The sequence below is a fragment of the Pseudochaenichthys georgianus genome, chromosome 7, assembly GCF_902827115.2.
Source record: "Pseudochaenichthys georgianus chromosome 7, fPseGeo1.2, whole genome shotgun sequence".
Lineage (NCBI taxonomy): Eukaryota > Metazoa > Chordata > Actinopteri > Perciformes > Channichthyidae > Pseudochaenichthys > Pseudochaenichthys georgianus.
In genome coordinates, this window is record NC_047509.1 from 40811894 (window position 1) to 40833195 (window position 21302).

At 43.5% G+C, this 21302-nt stretch overlaps 1 protein-coding gene across 1 annotated transcript; it reads right to left on the reverse strand.

Annotated features, from left to right (window-relative positions):
- Positions 1 to 2888: 2888 nt before the first annotated feature.
- Positions 2889 to 15281, reverse strand: LOC117448933 (phospholipase A and acyltransferase 2-like). The gene is made up of 4 exons (XM_034086225.1): positions 15264 to 15281; positions 14115 to 14235; positions 4361 to 4659; positions 2889 to 3389 (listed from the first exon to the last, which is right to left on the reverse strand). The coding sequence occupies exons 1-4, from the start codon at positions 15279 to 15281 to the stop codon at positions 3282 to 3284; spliced, it is 546 nt and encodes a 181-aa protein (XP_033942116.1). The 3' UTR covers positions 2889 to 3281.
- Between the last annotated feature and the right edge of the window lie 6021 nt (positions 15282 to 21302).

Sequence of the window (21302 nt, forward strand, 5' to 3'; positions counted from 1 at the left end):
TTATTTTCCTCACAGACGGCAACAAAAGTCCGAAATTATACGATTTAAAATAAAAGCAATAACTTTGGCTTGATATTGAGTAAGAACATGTTTTTATGAACCACACAGCTTCCGGTCTTCCTCGACCCGATCGGGGAAAAAGACGTGCTGCAGCCTGCAGGCACGAAACACATTACCAGTAGAAATACATTGCTTTTAAAATCGTGCTGTGCAACACGAAAAAAAAAGGGGTAAATCGTGTTGGTGAACACGAATCAATAGATTAAAAATCGTGTTGGTGAACACGAAATGCCGTGAGACTGGGTTGACACTTTAGGCTTTAGTGTGTTAGCTTTAGGTAGCAAAAAACGGAGATATGCTTACCTTTAGCTGTTATGCTGATCAAAAATGTTGTTCAATGGCATTAAAACGAGAAAAACGCTGGAAGACCTGGAAAACAGGCTCGGGGCTCAGTAAAGGCTGGCTTGACTTCAGGTATAATTCGTCTGTAAACACACTTTGGCGGCTATCCTAGTTAGACTTAGTTTAGCTTGCTAAGCTAACGTTAGCTGATGTCGGTATGCTGGGCTGGTGTAATGTGTAGGCTACTATTAATCACTGCTGTGTGTAATGTCAATTTTCAGAAAATGAAGAGAAAGTCAACAGACATCTCTTCTTATTTTAAGAAGAATATGAGTAAAGGAGAGACAGAGCTGGCAGGGGAGCAGCAGCATAGGGCTAGTGAGGAGATGGCCATACATGCTAGAAAGTACATGTGGAACTCTGTTTTGTAAAAGTGAAACTAAAACCTAAGTACAGTTTTATTAATGTGATTGTGACCTTTTTAATCATTAAAGTGTTCTACACACTTTAGGCCTGCAGCTCCTTCAAAATGAAACGAGAATCTATGCAGTTTTTCCTCTTCTGTGTTCTGAGGTTATGAGCCGACCATTACTCAAGTTTGTTTTCATAATGTTTTGTGTGCTAATTTTAAAAAAGGGTAACCAGTTTGTTTATAAAGTATAAATATACATTTTCAAAACAAATGGAATACAAGCTATATGTATTACTCTCACCACAGTGGCCTAATGTCTTGTCACCTATTTTCTGTCTAATACTAAAAGGTGGTATTTTGTATCATTTATAATGTTTTGAATTTGCTATAAAGGTCAATAATAGATGGTGTTTTTGTGTTCAATCACAGTATTTATTTACCATTTTATACCCCTTGTGTTTTTGGGTCCTGTTGAAATAAAATAGTCATGTTTTATAACTTGATTTAATAAAGTAATGTCAATCATCTTTGTTCAGTCTAAAACAATGTATAACCTCGAGACATAATATAACTGAAGAACATGTTGTGTTGCTGTTGTGTATTGTATGTGTTGAGAATGCTGAACATTTTGTGCCTTGCAATAAAGGAACTTATTTAAATTAAGCTGTGTTTGTCTTTTTAAAAGGAAAGAACAACTTACATATATAAAAAATAAAACAATAAATCACCAACACATGTATAAATAACACAAAAAAAGGTGCTTTTAAATGTTGTTTGAAGTAAAATGTTAACTATCCGTATTATATTCACTTCAGATGAATAGTATCAGAAAATGTAAAATAAGAAACCAAAGTATATCAGTAGGTGATTCTCTTTGCCATTGTTTTCATCTAGTCTATACTTTTATAACAATTAAATTCTTGGTTTTGGTGGGCCACCCCAAGATTTTCAGTGGCCCCATTTGGCCACCCCTATGAAACATTTCTGGAGGCGCCACTGGCACAGGTACAGGCTAATGTTGCTCGGGCAACAACCCGTTTGCCATTTTTGTATGGCCTGCCCCTCTGGTGAGAGCGAGAGTTTTTTTTCTTTTTCTATTGTGGCCGAATCAACATGATAAGCCCACAATTAGTATTGTAGCGTCTCACTGCGGGAAACACACCTTGTCAGCCCCAAGTCACGTGACTTTGTTTACAATCTGACAGCTGGAAGCAAAGGAAAGCCTGCGGCCTCATATGGCTATGGTGATCACACCAAATGCCTGTCTGGAGTATAGGGGACAAACCAGGGGAGCTTTACTTCCTCTTGACACCGTCGGTGATAAAAAAACACCTAAATATGTTATTGTGCTTCTGTCTTTCTCTGTATTTTACTCTGTATTTTACCCTCAACAGCGTGTCTCGCTCTCTTTTCTTGATCGCCCTCTCACAGGAGAACACTTCACTGTCCTGCTTCATTGTAGGATTTCTGCCATGTCTCTACTTCAGTTTGACCCTCTCTGTTATTAAGTTATGAAATACTAAATAAATAAGTAATTAGATACCTTACCGTTACTGCGCTCATAAAGAATGATAAGAATAAGAATAATGCCTATTGAACTGGGAGGCTCTTTTTCCAGTTTAGAGCAATAGCCGCTCCAAATGTCTGTGCACGTCCCTGGACAGAAGCACAATAACAAGTATATTTAGGTGTTTTTTTTGTAAATAACAGACGGTGTCAAGAGGAAGTAAAGTCCCCTGATTTGTCCCTTATACTCTAACGCCAGGCAGGCATTTGGTGTGATCACCATAGCCATATGAGGCCGGAGGGCTTTCCTTTGCTTCCACAAAGTCATGTGACTGGGGGCAGATTACAGCGCTGAAAAGGTGTGTTTTCCCACAGTGAGACGCTACAATACTAATTGTGGGTTTATCATGTTGATTCGGCCACAATAGAAAAAAAATAAAAGCTGCTCTCTCCAAAGGGGCAGGTCAGACAAAAATGTCAAACGGGCTGTTGCCCGGGAAACATTAGCCCGTACCTGTGCACGTCCCTGCTAGCCGTAATGGGAAAAAGTGACAACAACAAAAAGTTAGGCTGTCAACAAATATATCGGAAGAGTACATTGGTTGGCATTCATTCTTAACTTTATTTTCAAATTTCATCTTTGAATCTAATTGCTCCTGTAAGGCTGTCTTCCCAAAAACACAATGGGTCAATGTAGTGCAAAAGAAACAGGTAAAATACTTTTTTGGTTTTCTTTGATAAAAAAATATGTTTTATACAATTTAATACATGTTCTTCGCTGATGTGAGTTGCAGGTAAAATAATTGGTCATGATCATGTCATTGTCAGACAAGATTCTTAAAATGATGGCGTTTTCCCTTTGACAATGACAAAATAATCCATCCCAGCCATACAGATGTCCAAAGGCAAATGTTTAAGCAATATGATTTTCAAACAGGTCATAGAGCTTTTTGTTAAACCAATTTCTACATTTATTTTACATTTTCAAGAATTATCAATTGTCATGAATTGGAAAAGAGAGTCAGATCGCTCGTTCGAAATGCTTTGGAGCATTTACTTTGGAGCTGACGACGTCTTTGAAGATTGCAGTTGCCGTCTCACACTCTTCATTCTTGGGTCTTGTAGGAATCTATGGGATACATAACAATACCATTCTTAGTGGCCATGAATGCTCAGTCAAGTCCTTTTAAATATATTTTAGCACTTAAACCAACACACTACCAATAGTTTTTGTTTGCTTGAAGCAACAATTTACTTAAACGGTTATTTCATTTTCCCCCCAACTAAATCAGTAGTGATAGACAAAAAGATAGAGACATTTGACCGTTTAATTAGTCTGATATGGCCAAACACAGATTACTACCAAGCAGGGGCGTCGCCTGGACCTGAAAACATTCGGGCTTAGCCCACAGTGGCGGCGGCCGCGGCGCTACAGTGGAATTTTCTTCTGCAACACTCCCCACACGCACACACAGTACACCCGCGACTGTTACAATGAAGGCTCAATAATCAGCTCACGGCATATAGGCAGGGGTAAAGTGCTATTTTTTATGAGTGGGGGGCGGACCTCACCTCCTCTAGGGGGGTCCTCACCTCCTCTAGGTCCTCACCTCCTCTAGGGGGGTCCCGGGGGATGTTCCCCCGGGAAGATTTGTTTTAAATATTGAAGTTAAAAGCATCAATCTGGTGCACTTTGAGAGCAACATTAAGAGCTCTATGGAAACATCTCTCAACACCCAGATGAAACAGAACTGTAAACAGATTTACTTTTTCTTTATGGATATTTTACAAATCACTCCCCTTTTAAACTCTATTCTTGTTTTACTGCCATATAGACTATAATGATCATATGAGGGTGTGCCGCGGAAATGAATGACACAAGCACACGTTTATTTCCATGCAACTCTCTGATTGGTCATGTGCACGTCCGTGTGTGTTGGAGGAGGGGCTCTGTAACGAAGTCTGAAGGAAGGGGAAGATTTCTTTCGGTTGTGTACTTTCAAATTCTAGCGCACTCAAGCTGGTTTCTCCATTCTTACCTACCCTACGTTTAAGACATCAGAAACATTTCTAGTTGGCAATTAACTTCCAAACACATACCTGGTTGCACACAGCTTTTCCGTAGCGTACAAAAGTAGCAAAGTGCTCACAGTTGAGAGAGAAAAGTTGATAAGGGAAATCCTGATCAAGAAGGGCATCGCACCGTAGCCGCATATCCTCAGAGGCTGACGGTGTAAAGACATGGCGATTGTTATTGATCAGGGCATGGACTCCTTTCGGGACGTTGACTTCAGCAAGTGGCACTCTGCGGATCCTGGTCTCCCCAATAAGAAGGTCACCACAAACAGGGAAGAATCTTTGCAGGGAACTACGTATGTCGCTCATCAGTTGACTTTCATCTAAAGACAATGACAATGATAATCTTAATCTCAGTTTTTCAGTCCACATGAATACATATTTATCCTAAAACTTTATATCATGGTCACACATAGTGTTCTGTAGTTGTTGCAACTGAATTATTTAAAATCCTACAATCTCCATTGAAATACGTTTTTCAATAAACAAGGCAAAACTATAATGAAATAAGTAAAGATATTATTTGTTTTTTTATATTTTACAACAGGGCCATAGCAGGACCAAATAACAACAGCTATGTTACGATACGATAATATTGTAATGGTCTGATCAAGTCTGAAACTTAACTTAACCAGCTCAATCAACATACACAGACACAATCTGTCACAGACAGATATCAAGACATAACACATGAAAAAACAAACATTTAACATAACATCACAATCACTGAGAGAAAGCAGGCTCAAGACCCTTTATCGTGCATTTGACCTTGATCTGTACTACTGTTAGAATTGACTGGTGCACAAAGGAATGCTTCAGTCTAACATTCAATCGTGGGACCCTGTATCTCCGATTAGATGGTAGCAGTTTGTATTCGCTGTTCAGATAATGGTATGGGTCAGAGATGATGTTGTTGGACAGCCTCGTTAAGTTACATTACATTGCATTTAGCTGATCCTTTTATCCAAAGCGACGTACTGTAAGTGCATTAAACCATAAAGATTAAAGATTCAAACTAACGACAACAAGAACAGTGCTGACATATTTACTCCAAACAACCCAAGATTGTAAGTGCTGGTGTGTAAGTTAAACTCTTAAGTTTGTTTTTATGTATGTTACAAAATGGAGCAATGTGTAATTGAAGAGGGGATTTCTTGTTCCTAAATTGTCAAATAGATATAGTCTGTCTCTTCAACCAGGCTAACAATTAATAAGTGAGAAACTGAAAACATTTATCCCAACCCCAATGTAAAAAAAAGCACAAAGATCACATGGCATTGCAAGCCAATAGCAGGCAGAGTGCAGTGAATGAAACTGTGTGAGAAATGTGGCAAGTTGTGGCAGTATGCTTGCACATGTAACTCTAGGTTACATTGTAACCGTTGTGCTCTGAGTGAAGAGGCTATCTCTCCACCCAGCTATATATTCCATATGTATGGGGAATGTCGCCACCTGACAGATGACGTGGATAATTATGTAAGACACACCAGTAATACTGGCACGCACGGGTATATAAGGCAGAGGTGTGCGTGATCGACACCAGATTCTGAGCGACCTTAGATAGTCTCAATACGATAGAGAACTGTAGGTTACATTGTAATCGTTGTTCTCCGAGTGAAGAGACTATCTCTCCACCCACAGGGTGTCCGCGGGGTCTTAAGAAGTATTACAAAGTATGAAACGGCATTTTCCGAATTATTAAGAAGGTCCACAGCAACGACAACATGAAACACCCTTTACTGCAACGACATGTCGGGAAACCCCCTCAAGGCAGCCCCATGCATAGCGCGCCGTAAAATGCTGCTTCTTATTTTAAGTTGTGTTACCTTGCTCCCCTCTGGGGGGGGGGGGGGGAGAGTGTGTTGGGGCGCCACTGATGGTGATGAAAGCTGGTTCAAGGGGCCCCCACAGACTCCTCTAGAATCGCCACTGTCGATGGGGATCAAAGCTGTCCGGTCCCATATGCTAAGTGCTAGCCAGAAAGCCGTGGTGTTTAAGTCCTAACTCTCCCAATGGCCAATGCCTGACTGCACGTCGCTGAAACACACCGCTGCAGTGCAGAGCAGACTCTCTGCATGGAGGAGCAGCGGAGTCCGGGCGATGCTGCTCCTCCAAGGAAGAGACACACGTTCACTAAGCAAAACAAACTATATCCAGTCACAGAGATATACTATTTTAAAGTAAAGTCAACACATATCCCTAAATATAGTCTATAAGAACGAGAAAAGCCTTAACATATATATCTTTTTTTGTAAACATATGACAAATGTGCGAGGGTGATGACGTCAGAGCATCGTCCTATGTGCCTGGGTATTTGTGAGGGAGCTCCTATATGGCATTACCCCGCTGAAGCTCACCAAAGTTTGATATATTTCATAGTTCAAAGTTTTGTCAATTGTTTTGTTTATTGGTCAAATACTGGTTTCTACTGGTTTCTGAGGAGTTTTACTGGAATGAAAGAGCACAAAGTATGTCTACAGAAGCAACAAAGCAGCATACTGCATTAAACCTGACCTTGACAGAGAGGTTGAAGTTCATGTGGAGAGGAGGCTTCAATAGTCTGTCTATTTTATCTCTTGGGAACAATGCCTAAATAGAATACTACTTTATAATGGTTTCCTTTTCTAATAAACCTTGCATTGGGTTGGTCACACAATTAATTCTCTTGTGCTTTGTTCTATCTGAATTATGATAAGGAGTTATCAGAAACTGTGTATCTTACAATAAATACTGTATATAGTAAATGTGAGGTAAAGTGTGTAATGTAACCGGTTAGAACTGATGAGGTCTTAAAATGTATGGAAAGGGTCTTAAAAAAGGTCTTAAAAGGTATTACATTCGACTTCAGAATTCCTGCATATACCCTGCACCCAGCTACATATTCCATATGTATGGGGACTCTGTAAGACACCTCGTGAATAAGCGGAGCAGTCTCTGAATCCCAAAACCATCACCAGTGCTCCAACCACATACACAACCTGATGGGCCCAAGCCCGTGCTACAAACAAGCTATATACAAATGTACAATATTTGCAAAGCTCCTGAGCTGGCAGGACAGCCAGACGCTGTCTTCTGCCTCTGTAAGCTTAGGCGTAAGACGCTACCTAGGGCTTCACTGTCCCCGCAAGACGCCAAGGCCAGTGATCACAGGGGTTTAAGGAGCCTCTCAAGCTAGCCTTGAACGAGCTCTGAGTCTTCGGGCACCCTTCAGAAATCTTGCAATAAGGATACTACAGTCCTCAGAAAGCTTGCACTTCCCCACACGGACTTGCCAACTGACAGGTTCAAGTGGCACCCCCACACAGGCCACTCACAGCCAGGTTACCTGTTGGGAAACCATAGACAATATGTACCGCTGGCTAGCACGCAAAACCAACTCCCCAAAGGGAGTGGATGCAGCCACATTCAGTCAGTAGAAATGGGTAAATGTAGACGGAGTCGACCAAGTAGCCGCTGTGCAGATATCTGCTAAAGATGCCCCTTTCCACAACGCACAGGAGGTTGCAACTCCACGGGTGAAGTGTGCCCATACTCCAGGTGGCACTGGCACTCCCACCCCACTGGCACCTCACTCTGTGAGTCTAGCTTTTTTATTTATTTTTTATTTTTTAACCTATACTGACTGGGACAGTCTAGCTTTTGACAGTGCCCCACATATTAACTGTAACTGTGGGATGTCGGAGAACCAGACCATGTGAGGCCAGTTTGGGGCTATCAGGACTAGCTGCACCTCCTCTATGGCGGTGGTGGCGAAGTCGATAGGGACTTGGCTTGGCACCAGTTCAAGTCCCGGAAAGACCAAGTGCTACCGAGGTGTCCCTGAGCAAGGCACCATTCCCTACACTGCTCCCCGGGCGCCGTACATAATGGCAGCCCACTGCTCCTAACACTAGGATGGGTCAAATGCAGAGAAACCATTTCGTTACATAGTACCTGTACTGTGTAATGACAATAAGTTGAATCTTCTTCTTCTTCTTCTTCTTCTTCTTCTTCTTCTTCTTCTTCTTCTTCTTCTTCTTCTTCTTCTATCCGAATCCTCTGCAGGAGGGGAGGAAGGAGACCAAAGGGGGGAAACGCATACAGAAGGCCTTGGGGCCACTGATGGGCCATGGCGTCTGTGCGGAGGGGAGGGTCGTCTTCTCCCCAGGGAGAAGAACAGGGAGCAGTGGGTCGAGACCCTGGAAGCAAACAGGTCCACAACTGCTGTGCCTAAGCAACGCCAGATCTATGTTACAACCTCTGGATGGAGCCTCCATTCTCCTGGGCTCGGGCCTCCTCAGTCCGCTGCCTGATTCTCCAGCCCCGGCACCTGTACCGCCTTGAGGGATAGAAGGCGTGGAGCTGCCCACAGCCACAGCTTGTGCACAATTCTGCAAAGGCGAGGGGAACTAAGGCCTTCCTGCCTGTTGATATAAACTGCTGCCACTGTGCTGTCTGTCCTCAGCAGCACATGGTGACCTTGCAGTGCGGCAGCATTCTCCATAGAGTGAGTTGGGTCGCCTTCAACTCAAGCACATTATGGTGGGAAGCCCATCTGCTGCTCCAGCAGCCCCCAATTCCTGCACCCTCGTGCACCGAGCCCTAGCCTACCAGAGACGCATCTGACAACACCAGCTGGCGACGGGTCACCGGACCCAGTCTGCTCCCCCTGGCGAGATTGCTCAAGCGTCCCCACCAGCGGAGGCCCAGTCGCAGCCTGTGGGTTACCCGCACCCTGGCCTGCAGCTGTAGGCTAGTACTAGGCGCATCTGTACTAGGCGCATGTAAAGAAGGGCCAATGGAACAATTTGGACCATTGCCGCCATCAGCCCCAAGAGACGCAGGCACAATCTCCAGGTGACCCTTGCCCCCAGGCAAAAATGTGCCAGGCAGGCCCTGAAAGTCTCCTGCCTCTCCCAGGTAAGAGACACAGTGGCGGTCCTTGAGTCTATAACCATGCCCATAAATTGTGTGACTTGAGAAGGCACCGAGCTGTTCTTCTCCTGGTTGAGGTGAAGACCTAGGCCCTGAATGTGCCCCAGGAGCCGGACTACGTGGCGGCAACCCTGCTCTTCTGTCCGGGCACATACTAGCCAATCGTCCAGGTAATTCAGGAGTCTGAGTCCGCCGCAGAGGCCCAAGGACCGTGTCCATGCACCTGGTGAAGATGCAAGGGGCCAGCGAGATCCCAAAGGGGAGGACACAGAATTAGAAGATCTTGTCCTTGCAGGCGAACCGTAGGAACCGCCTGTGACCCTCCCAGTAATAATAAGTCTCTTCAGTGCGCATGTCACAAAACGAGATGCATTGTGGGACATGTGGTTTATGGGCAACCTGCTTCTGTAAAGTAGCATGTAACCATATAAAAAACGTATTATATTCTTTGCAAGCTCTTGTGGGGCCACATAAAATGAAGTTGCGGGCCGGATTTGGCCCCTGGGCCTTGAGTTTCAAGATCGGTCATCGAAAATGGTGCCCAAGTATTTGTATGATGTGACAATTTTAACCTTGTCATTGTGTATGATGCACTCCTTAGGAACATTCTTGTGACGTCTAAAGTCAATGATCAATTCCTGGGTTTTAGAGACATTTAAATCCAGAAAACTGTCGTCACACCAGGAAATAAAATCAGTAAGAGCACACTCGTGGACAAGGCATCCATCATTTTACAGTTCCTACTGGGGGTGCCCGCTATGCCCAGGAAGGACTTTGGAGGTGAAATCAAAGCTGCTATAGCCTGATCCAATAGTGAGTGCCACATTACATGACATTACATTACATTTAGCTGACGCTTTTATCCAAAGCGACTTACAATAAGTACATTCGACCAGGAAGACACAACCTTGAAGAAAACAGAATCATAAAGTACATCAGGTTTCATAGAGCCAAGTATTTCAAGTGCTACTCAACTGGATATAGATAAGCCAGTCCTTTATTAGTATATAAGTGCTTTGTTAGTAGTTCTTTGTTAGTAATTCTATCGCTCGAGGTGGAGTCGAAAGAGATGAGTTTTCAGTCTGCGCCGGAAGATGTGCAGTGACGCGTCCTAAAATCCGGAAGTAAGCTGCGCATGGGTTCCTTCGATCATAAATCTATCGATTAGATTTATGATTAGAAAATTAGAAAAGTAGGGTAGACATGTGGACATTATCCGAACAAAACGTGATCCATCCATCCATCTTCTCCCGCTTATCCGTGGTCGGGTCGCGGGGGTAGCAGTTCCAGCAAAGAGCCCCAAACTTTCTTATCCCTGGCGACATCAACCAGCTCTGACTAGGGGATCCCAAGGCGCTCCCAGGCCAGCGAAGAGATATAATCCCTCCACCTGGTCCTAGGTCTACCCCTTGGTCTCTTCCCAGCTGGACGTGCCTGGAACACCTCCCTAGGGAGGCGCCCAGGTGGCATCCTAACTAGGTGCCCGAACCACCTCAACTGGCTCCTTTCGACGCGAAGGAGGAGCGGCTCAACTCCGAGTCCCTCCCGGATGACCGAACTTCTCACCTTATCCCTAAGGGAGACACCAGCCACCCTGCGGAGAAAACCCATCTCGGCCGCTTGTATCCGCAATCTCGTTCTTTCGGTCATGACCCATCCTTCATGACCATAGGTGAGGGTAGGAACGACAATGGCCCGGTAGACAGAGAGCTTTGCCTTCTGGCTCAGCTCCCTTTTCGTCACAACGGTGCGGTAAAGCGACTGCAGTACCGCTCCGGCTGCTCCGATTCTCCGGCCCATCTCACGCTCCATTGTTCCCTCACTCGAGAACAAGACCCCGAGATACTTGAACTCCTTCACTTGGGGTAAGGACTCATTCCCTACTTGGAGTGGACAGTCCATCGGTTTCCTGCTGAGAACCATGGCCTCAGATTTGGAGGTGCTGATCCTCATCCCAGCCGCTTCACACTCGGTTGCGAAACTGATCCAGTGAATGCTGAAGGTCGCAGACCGATGAAGACATCAGAACCACATCATCTGCAAAAAGCAGTGGTGCAATCCTTAGTCCACCCAAAAAAAAATGTGATCCGTCTCTTAAATGTGTGTCAACCACAGACCTTATTTCGAGCTATTTTCCAAAATCCTATGGAGAAATTGCATTGCTTTTTTGTCGACGGAACCCATGCGCAGCTTACTTTGGCACTCTATGGGGGAAACTGGCCACAGCAGATGCTCTCTCGGCTCTTAGTTGCAGCAAACAACCTGCCATTTCGTGAGAGGCCCCTTGGCAGACGCCCCCCCAACCACATCAAAGAGGGAGTGGGCGGAGTCAGCCTCTGCCAAGGGGTCAATACCGAGGGCTCTAGAAGCCTTTCTCCCAGAGCCCTAGTGAGGTGGCTCAATTGTGAGCTGCTCTCAGCGCCTTCCGCTTCTGGACCTGCCTGCGGCTGACCAAAAGAGAGGCCCTCCTCATCCGTATCTGGGAACAATGATTCAACATCAACATCGAAATTGGCCTCATCTTCCTCCTCCTCTTTTTCCTCTATATCTGTGGCCAGGGGGTACGGCCTGGCTGCCATCCCTGCCCTGCCCATCCTGGCGGACGGAGGGGTGGGAATGGGGGCGGGCCTGATCTAAATCCTGAGCCCAGCTCTCTGAGCTCCGCCCCCTTGGGCTGTTTAGCTCTCTTGCTGTGCTGAGCTGCCGGAGTGGAAATGGCTGGTCTTTTCCCTTTAAAGACAATGCACCTTGCCTCCCTAGTTCTAGCTGGCATGATGAAGCAATTCACACAGGAGGCAGGGTCCTCTCGAGCCGTCGCAGCGTGGCTATACGGCCATACACACCCCACAGTCTGGACACCTGCTAATTCCATTTAAAGGAATATTTATATTTATTTCTCTACAAATATACAGACTCTCTGAAGTGATAATAGAGGCACACTCCGTGGTTTCACACCGAAAAACGCCGGATTCCACCCCGGAGTTACACCCAGACGCGGAAGCGGGCACAGCCAAGCAATACGCTGATATGGTGCGATATATCACCGCTGGCAGAGGATCAGCAAACCCCGCTGCTTCACACCGACAACGCCGGATTCTACAACTATACCTGAGCGCGACAGCGGGCCTCGCCACGCAAAAGCGCCTTTGGTGTGCCTGATGACTGTCAGCTTCTTTTTACCTGTTTATCTTTTAATAATCTACAAACCGGAGGCGACAGCAATCCTGAGAGGAAACGAAGACCAGCACTCATCTGCACTTGGGCAGCGGATTTAAATGTCTGTCAGGGTGCATTCACACCTAATAGTCCGCTTCTCTGGTGCGCACCAGACGACAGTTTGTTGCATTGTTACATTTTTCAGAAGGATCGGTTTGCGTTCACACGGGCAAAACTCAAACGGACTAGTCATGTGCACGGAAATGCTGTTCAACAATTGGTGAGACATTAAGGGGGTAAAAACGCAATTCCCGGCAATTTCTACTGGAGCCTCCGCCATGGAGCATCGGCACTTTCGGCAGGGTATTCTCATGCTGCTGTTAATCTGGAGATCAACAGACACTAGAGGCCCGCGCATATGATTATATAATCAGACAACGTCCGTTAAAAAACATTATAACACATATACGCTTCCTATGTTTTGGTGCGGACTGCGTTCACACCAGCAATGAACCGCTCCAGAGTTCGCAAGCAAGCGTTCCGAGACCACCTATTTTAGCGGACCAGAGTCCGGTTGTTTAGTTCACTTCAGAGGTCTCGGACTGCGTTCACACCGACCCAAATGAACCGCACCAAGCGGCTAAACGCACCAGGGTTCGATTCAACCAGACTATAAAAGGCAGGTGTGAACGCACCCAGTCTCGTAAGTAGATCTCTCTATATGTTTCTCCTTCTGCTTAAACACACATCTTATAGCCTACTGTTCAGTGGAGATCAAAAAAGCTGAGTGATCACACACACCTGTGCCTTATACAGGGTTCATACACTTTTTCACCAATGATTTTCAATGACTTTTCAATGACTTCTCCATGACCTTTACCTAATTCTCCATGACCAACACAATGACTCTTTCTCAGCGGTACCACTGAAAATGGTTTATTTGAACATGGAACAGGAAAATAAGGTCTGCATCTGAAACATGTAGTGCCCATCTAAAACAAATCCAATAGTAGGCTTACTAGCTTCTACACGCTAAAGCAACTCAAATCTCTCACCAGCAAAATACCAGTTAAATGCCATTTTATGTTTCATTACTAAACAGTATTTATTATCATTATAGTATTACTATTTTGACGATTAGATCAAATATAAATTATATTTGATGCAGCTTTGGTTACATTTCCATTACTATTCCAAAACTTTGGGAAAAATATTGTTTTCCATAACTTTTCCAGGGCCTGGAATTAGCATTTTGAATTTCCATGACTTTTCCAGGTTTTTAATGACCGTAAGAACCCTGCTTATATACCCGTGCATGCCAGTGTGACTGCATGCTGTGTTACATAATTATCCACGTCATCTGTCAGGTGGGGACACATATGGAATATGTAGCTGGGTGGAGAGATAGTCTCAATACGATAGAGAATAATCTGGATGAAGATGTGATATAATGTGTACAAATAATTTCACAATACATAATACCTAACCGTAAAACATTATTTACTAATAGCTTCCGGATCAGTTGTATCGAGTTGTAATTATTTTGGCTGGTGTTTTTCCTTCCCCAGCGTCATGCTTTTAAAAAAAAATTGAAATACTTAGATCATGGGAAAGGCTGCAGGACATCTCAGCCAAACTTTTCTAATATCGAATGCTAAATGATAAACAACAAAAACAAATATATGTTATGAAGTCGTATTGTCCTCACCTGCAACAGCAAAATGGATAACATATCCATCTTCATCATACACTCCCCAGTGGGAATATCCGATAGGGTAGGAAAATTCTATCAAGTCTCCAAATTTGGCAATGGATGTGATTTCTTCAACCTGCGTTCATTACAAAACAAAACAAATTAAAAAGTATGTCTCCACGCTGCTCCACTCCCTGCTCCACTCCCTGCTCCACTTCCTGTCCAGCCTGAAAGCAAGCTCAGCTACATTCCGATCAGTAAGAGGTGATGTCGCAAGTTCTTCATTAATGCTAAATACTGATGTTGTCATGTATGAACTCTCTCCGCTCCCTACCTCCCTCTCTCCCCCCCTCTGACATCTCTCCCCTGAACTCTCCACCCTTCCTCCGACCTTTCTCCCCTGCCCCAAATGGTCCTGGACACACACACACACACACACACACACACACACACACACACACACACACACACACACACACACACACACACAACCAGCACCAGTCACTTTTCTGCCATCTCCGCTGAACACTTTAACATATTATTCACATTTTAAACTGTTATCTAGGCCCTTTGTTTTTTTGTTGTTGTTTGATGTATATATGTCACACTGTAGGACCTCGAGAAACGATATTTCGACATGTAGAATTCTTGACAATAAAGCTGACTTTGACTATTAACAAACTTGATGACATTTAGTTCTTGCACCTAGGTTGACTGCACGTATTCTAATTTGCTCTGGATAAAAATATTTGCTGATTGAAAGCAATCTTATATTATGTAATAATGCAAGATGTGTTTTACAGGGTTATTTTATGTTAATTTCCAAAGGCTAAAGTCACATTTCTATACAAGCACATTTGAGTATATCACACTTACTAACTAGCTCTACATTACTTTACTTGCAGAATAAGAAAGTCGGATTCATTAAGGATAAATGTCCTTGTGTTATTACTTTGAAGATGGCTAAGAAAATGTAAAAGTGTTTATAATAAGTATTGCAATTAACTAGATCTAAACTACTTTACTTACAGAATAAGCACGTCTGATTTATTCAAGATAGATGTCCTTTTGTTATTACTTTGAAGATGACTAAAAAACATAAAACGGTTTTATTTCAGTTTTTGTAAGATCATTCAGAGTTGCTCTTTGAGCTGCTGCTCTTACCTGCTCCAGAAAATCCATGTCTGACTCCTGAGTATTAGTATGAGGACTTTATGCTCCCACAGGGCGTGTTGTGTGAAGATCTGGTTTGGGCTGTTTCTTGCTTGCAAGTTTTTAAAGGTGAAACAAAGTCCGATGATTGGCTACAGCAGTGAAATACTAGAACATCAGTTATAAAAACAAAACGTTTCCTCAAAAAAGAACAAGACAACATACAAGGTACAATTTCAGAACGTGTATGAAATCTGTCAACATATTAAAGTTTTAATTTGCACTGATTGTTTTGCACTTTCAAAAACACTGGTAAAATAACCAAAAAGTTATTTAAATGATTTCTCTTAAATACATTTTCGAGATTAACTCTTTCTATTAAAAGGATTGAGGGAGCTGTGACATAGTATATAAGAGTATGAACCTTTTTGTGTTCTTTATATCTTTATTTATTTGTATTGTTATGAGCAGACTTTCCACAGTCTCCATTGTGCCTATGACTTTTACTTACTTCATGATTTTAATATTTCTTCTTTAAGATTGGTTTTGTAGACAATTAACAGTATAGGAAAGAAATGGCTTGTGAGGAAAAGGTCGATATGAGAAAACTTGGCCTGCCAGGGAAAGGAACCTTTGCAGTACAGGTGGGCCTGCTGGAGTTTCTCCAAACAGCATGTAATATCTGACAGTATGTTCATTGGTGAATTCTAACACATTTACAAATAATAACAACATTAATAACCATTATTATTAATATTATTATTGGTAACACTTTATATTAAGGTTGGTACACAAATTCACCATCAACTAGTTGTTAAAGGTCCCATGACATGGCAATTCCTACTGATCATAATTCCATTGTTGAGGTCTACTAAAATAGATTTACATTGTTCAATGTTCCAAACCCACATTGGTTTCTCATACAGCATCTCTGTATAATATGTGTATTCACTCTCTGTCCTAAACAGCTTGTTGGAGCTCCTGACCCCCCCTCCCTGTGAGCCCAGTGTGCTCTGATTGGTCAGCTCGCCCACTCTGTTCTGATGAGTCCACCACCGTTACAGCGGAACATCAGTGATTATGTGTTACAATGGCGTTAGCAACCAGAAAATGACACCAGTAATGACAACAGATGAGAATGTTGCGTGGGGTCTGGGTGCCGTGTTGACGGGACACAATTACTAGAGACCTGATCTAGGGGGTACAACTCTAAAACACCCATTTGAAAAAGATCGGTTTACATTTTAATAATCAAATAAGTATATGAACATAAAAGGGTTGCAAAATTCCGGGAATTTTCAAAGATGGAAACTTTCCACGGGAAATAAACGGGAATTTATGGAAATAAACTGGGAATTTTCAAAATTGAAGGTTGGCTCTTCATAGGGAACTTAAATATAGTTGGGGAAAGTACATTTTAGCATAATCTTGACTAAAACAAACAGATACCATTCAAGTACACTTGAATATTCATGCCATAGCACACTTCTTACTGCATGGCTATTGAGACCACACAAAGGCTCACAAATGTGAGAGTGGAAAAACTGGTTGGCATTCGGGCAAACCTAAGGCTCTTTGAGCCGGACACAGAGCCATCCTCAACAAGGCTGGACAGTGACACTGAAGAGGAAGACTCAGAGTTGGATGTTGATGAGGCCCAGGAAGAGCCTGTTGACTGAAAGGGTTTAGCAAAAATGCAGCGGATTGCTTGAAGGAAGATTTGCATGTTTAATGGGACTTTTTGGAGGGAGAAGGGCTCTTTTTTTTCATTTAACATTTTGAATGGGACTTTGTGGGAATTTTTGGATGGGGGGTGCATTTTTGTTCATTTTTTAATGAGTGGGGTTGGGGGGGATGAGTAATATTTAACTAAAAAATTCCTGTTTTCGTTCTTCAATGAAACAAATAATTGTTCAATAAAATAATTAAAACGTGTTCTGTTCTACGTACCTACAAAAAAAAATTGAAATGTCTTTCCCCAGCTTAACTTCCCATGGAAAATTTCCGGAAATGTACCAGAAATGTTCCGCCCCTTTGCAACATAGCCAATAACAAATAAATGTAACTATTTTATTTTTGCTAGTTAACATTTATTTATTCATGCATATATTTGTATCCCTCCAACTTTAAACGATATTTTTGGTTTACTGTCCTATAGTATACATTGGAATGGTTTCAAAGCTGTTTTTATTTTTCATAATAATTATAAAGGTGTGCCTTATGTGTTTACATAATTTAGGAAAATTAGGATGAGTGCCAACGGTCAAAAATGTTTTTTCCCCTCCCAGAGCTACCAGCGCAGCGCCCCCCAGATATGTCGCCTAGGCCAAAAATCGGCCCTGCCTAGTTCATACAGTGGCAATGTCTCAATATTTAGCACAAATACACCTTTATTGAACATACAGTAACACAAATACTACAAATCCACATAACGAACAATCAAAAATGAAAAAGGTTCTCCAAAAAAAACACTTTTATTTTGTTTCGGTACCTGGCTGGCGCCCCCTATCAGCGGTGCGCATATTTCAGCAGCGGCGCTGCGCCGCCACTATATGTATATAGGGCAGGCCCGGCTCCAGGATGAAACGACTGAGGGGGCTGTTAAAAAATCCGAGGAGGAGATTTCTTTTTCACAACCATTTTTTTGCTCTACAATCTCTTTGCTTCTTTATTCCGGATTTACCCCTCTCATTCTGTTCTTTTCCTCTGATCTTTAATAATAGATAGTACATTATTAGATGGCTGCACTTTGGTTAACAGACTAACATTGATTTCCTCAATTTATAAATGGACAGGCTCTGTAATTATAGCATAACCTTTTCTCCTCTATCCCTTAACTCGTCTTCCTATACAGATTTACTTACCTCTAGTCAGGTCAGGATTAAAGAAACATTCATCTGGTTGATTTTTTTTTTCAGGATTGAATGTTCAAATCAAGGCCTAAAACCTGGCATTTCATAAGAAAGTGACTAATATATAAACCAAATGTAATATTGGATCAAATACTACACCAAATGGACAGACAAAATAATGTCCCCTGGTTTGTCTCTAGAGTCTAACTGCCATGAGAAAAATCAAATCAATGTTCCAAAATCCGTCACTAGATGTCGCTCATTGTACCAATACGGTTTATATAATACAGATTACCACAACAGTGCTGTGGAAATGAATTCCCCCCTGGGGACAATAAATCGAATCTAAACTAATTTAATATTCAATCCCACATTTAGCGATTGAGAACATAAATTCGTAACTTACCTCGTTTAAAGCACTTTTGTTGTAATACTATGGATTTAGTAGTGGAAACTACTAGCCGAGCTTCTTTTGTCCAATATTTCGGGGGCAGGTACGAAGAAGAAGAAGAAGAAGAAGAAGAAGAAGAAGAAGAAGAAGAAGAAGAAGAAGAAGAAGAAGAAGAAGAAGAAGAAGAAATACGCTAACGCTACAAACAGGCACAACACTGTTACTCTGTTTTTACTGACATGTAACATTTGATTTCACCTTGCTCTATTCTTTTTAACACACATTAAAAAACGGGAACATTTTTGGGAGTTTCAACCGGGTACCGGCCACCGAAAACGGGGACTCTGCCCGGAAAACGGGGATGTTTTGGTCACCTATCCCACTAACATTAAGACTACAAACTCACTTGGGGTTGAGGCTTTTTTACATGTTGCTTGACTGCCTGCCCACATATCTGATCTAAACATAGTAACGTGTGTTGGGGAAAACAATTATTCAATAATTGTGACATTTATTGTACTTTTTGATGGATGAATGATGCTCAAAGTGAAGGGGCAAAGAATACAACTGAGGGGGCAATGCCCCCTTTTGCCTCCTCGTGGTGCCGGGCCCAATATAGGGGAAACACTGGAACCTGTTCAGGTCAATTAGAGTCAAACTACTAGCTTATTGGTTATGAACAAGACTTCACTTTAAAATAGGGAACATATTCTTAGATAGAAAAACCTAATTTTGAGTTATTTAGACTAGGGCTGTCAGTCGATTACAAATATTTAATAGCGATTAATTGCATGATGTCCATAGTTAATCGCGATTAATCGAACATTTTTTATCTGTTCTAAATGTACCTTAGAGGAATATTTTTCAAGTTTTTAATACTCTTATCAACATATGAGTGGCCAAATATGCTTTATGCAAATGTTTGTTTATTATCATTGGAACAATGACAAATATTCTCCTACAATACAACAACCTGGAACCTCTCTTTCTCTTACACTCTCTCCAAACCCTGTCTACTTATTTGCACTGAGCCAGTTGCTCAAACAGACAAGCCTTTACAGTTGTCGGCGAAATGCCGCTCCTCTATCTTCATCTTCAGTCAAAGCATGAGACTGAAGTTCCCACCTAGGGTCAAAATAATGCGCTGTGATGTGCACACTGTAAAGGAAATATTTTAATGTGATCTGTGCATGGGAGACTTTTAGTGTTTTCCCTATGTGTCCTGTTTGTAATTTGAACAGGGCAAAGGTCAAGAGGCCCTGCCTTCCTGTGGGGGAAGTGTGGACCATGTACGATGGCTTTAACAGACCGGTTCTTTGTCTTCAACATGTCTGGTATCGATTAGGATGGAAAGCGCGCGAATATAGGCCACTCCTTTTATTCAAGGTGTAGATCTGCGCTGTGTTTTCTTTGTTTCCTCAGTGTTGGCTCGGTCTTTTCTTGATGAAAGTTGTGTGAAATATCTTGTAAACGCTCCGGCCGTGTGACTCTCAATAAACTTCAGTGGATGATTAAGCAGATTCCAGTTTTCCATTCTTTCATCACATTGCTGAACAGAGGTTTTCTTCACACACACACGTTGGATGCGATCCGAATTATCTAACGCAGCCCCTCGTCCTCCACAATGTTAAGCTGTAGCCACCGCGGCAGGAGCGGGGCTGTCAGCAGGGGCAGACTGGCCGTCTGTAGAATCTGGAGAACCACCGAACGGCCGGTCGTTTTTAAACGGCCTCATCGAAGTTGCACCGACAGAGGTCTGCCGTTTCCCCGCAGCAAGGCCTCCCCCCCCCGTTGACAGTGTTACGGTAGAGTGAAGGAAGCAGGACCCACATGCAGATTAAACTGATTATACCTTTATTTCAAGGATAAATAATAGAACTTGGACAGACAGAACACTCACCCGTGAACTCAGTCACAGACAAAAGACGAACCAACACTGAACACAGGAAGAGACAAGACTAAATACAGGGAGGGGTAATCACAGGACGAGAAACAGCCAGGCAGGGGAGGAGAAACACAAGGGCCACAGGTGAACACAATCAGACAAACCAGGGAAACTAACGACAGGGAGGAAAAACACAGGGAGAGGGACCAGACAATACACAAGGAGGAAAACAAGACAGGGAGAACCGAACAGCATAATAAACCCAAACATACAAACGTGACATAACATGAGAATCGTGACACCCGCTGCACTCAGGGGGCCGGGCTCGAGGGCGAAGACTGCGGCTCTCAGGGGGCCGGGCTCTCAGGGGGCCGGGCTCGGGGGCGAAGACCGCGGCTCTCGGGGCTAGGCTCGAGGGCGAAGACCGGACATTTCCGGAGGCCGGGCAGGACCCGGTGTCGGCCTCGGGGAGCTGGCGTCGGCTGGAGAGCCAACAGGAGACGAGGGGCTGGAGTCGGCCGGTACGCAGACAGGACACGGGGAGCTGGCGTCGGCCGGAGAGACAGTACTGGAGCCGAAACTGGAGTCGACACCATGGCTACTGGGGCCGGTACTGAAGCCGGAACCATGGCTGCTGGGGCCAGAACCATGGCTGCTGGGGCCGGAACTGGGGCTGGAACCATGGCTCTTGGGGCTCGGGCTGCTAGCCTGGACTTGCTACTCCTTCTCTTAGGAGCCTTTTGGAGGCCCGTGGTCCTCCGAAAGCCAGACGAGTTCCCGAGAACGGCTCCTGGACAGGAGCAGGATATGGGGAAGAAGCAGGGCTTGACTCCGGACGGAACACACCGAGACGTTTGTAGTCAGCAGGCTGGAAATCACACACCCAGAGGAAGTTCAAAATCCAGCCAGGTAAGAATTTCACC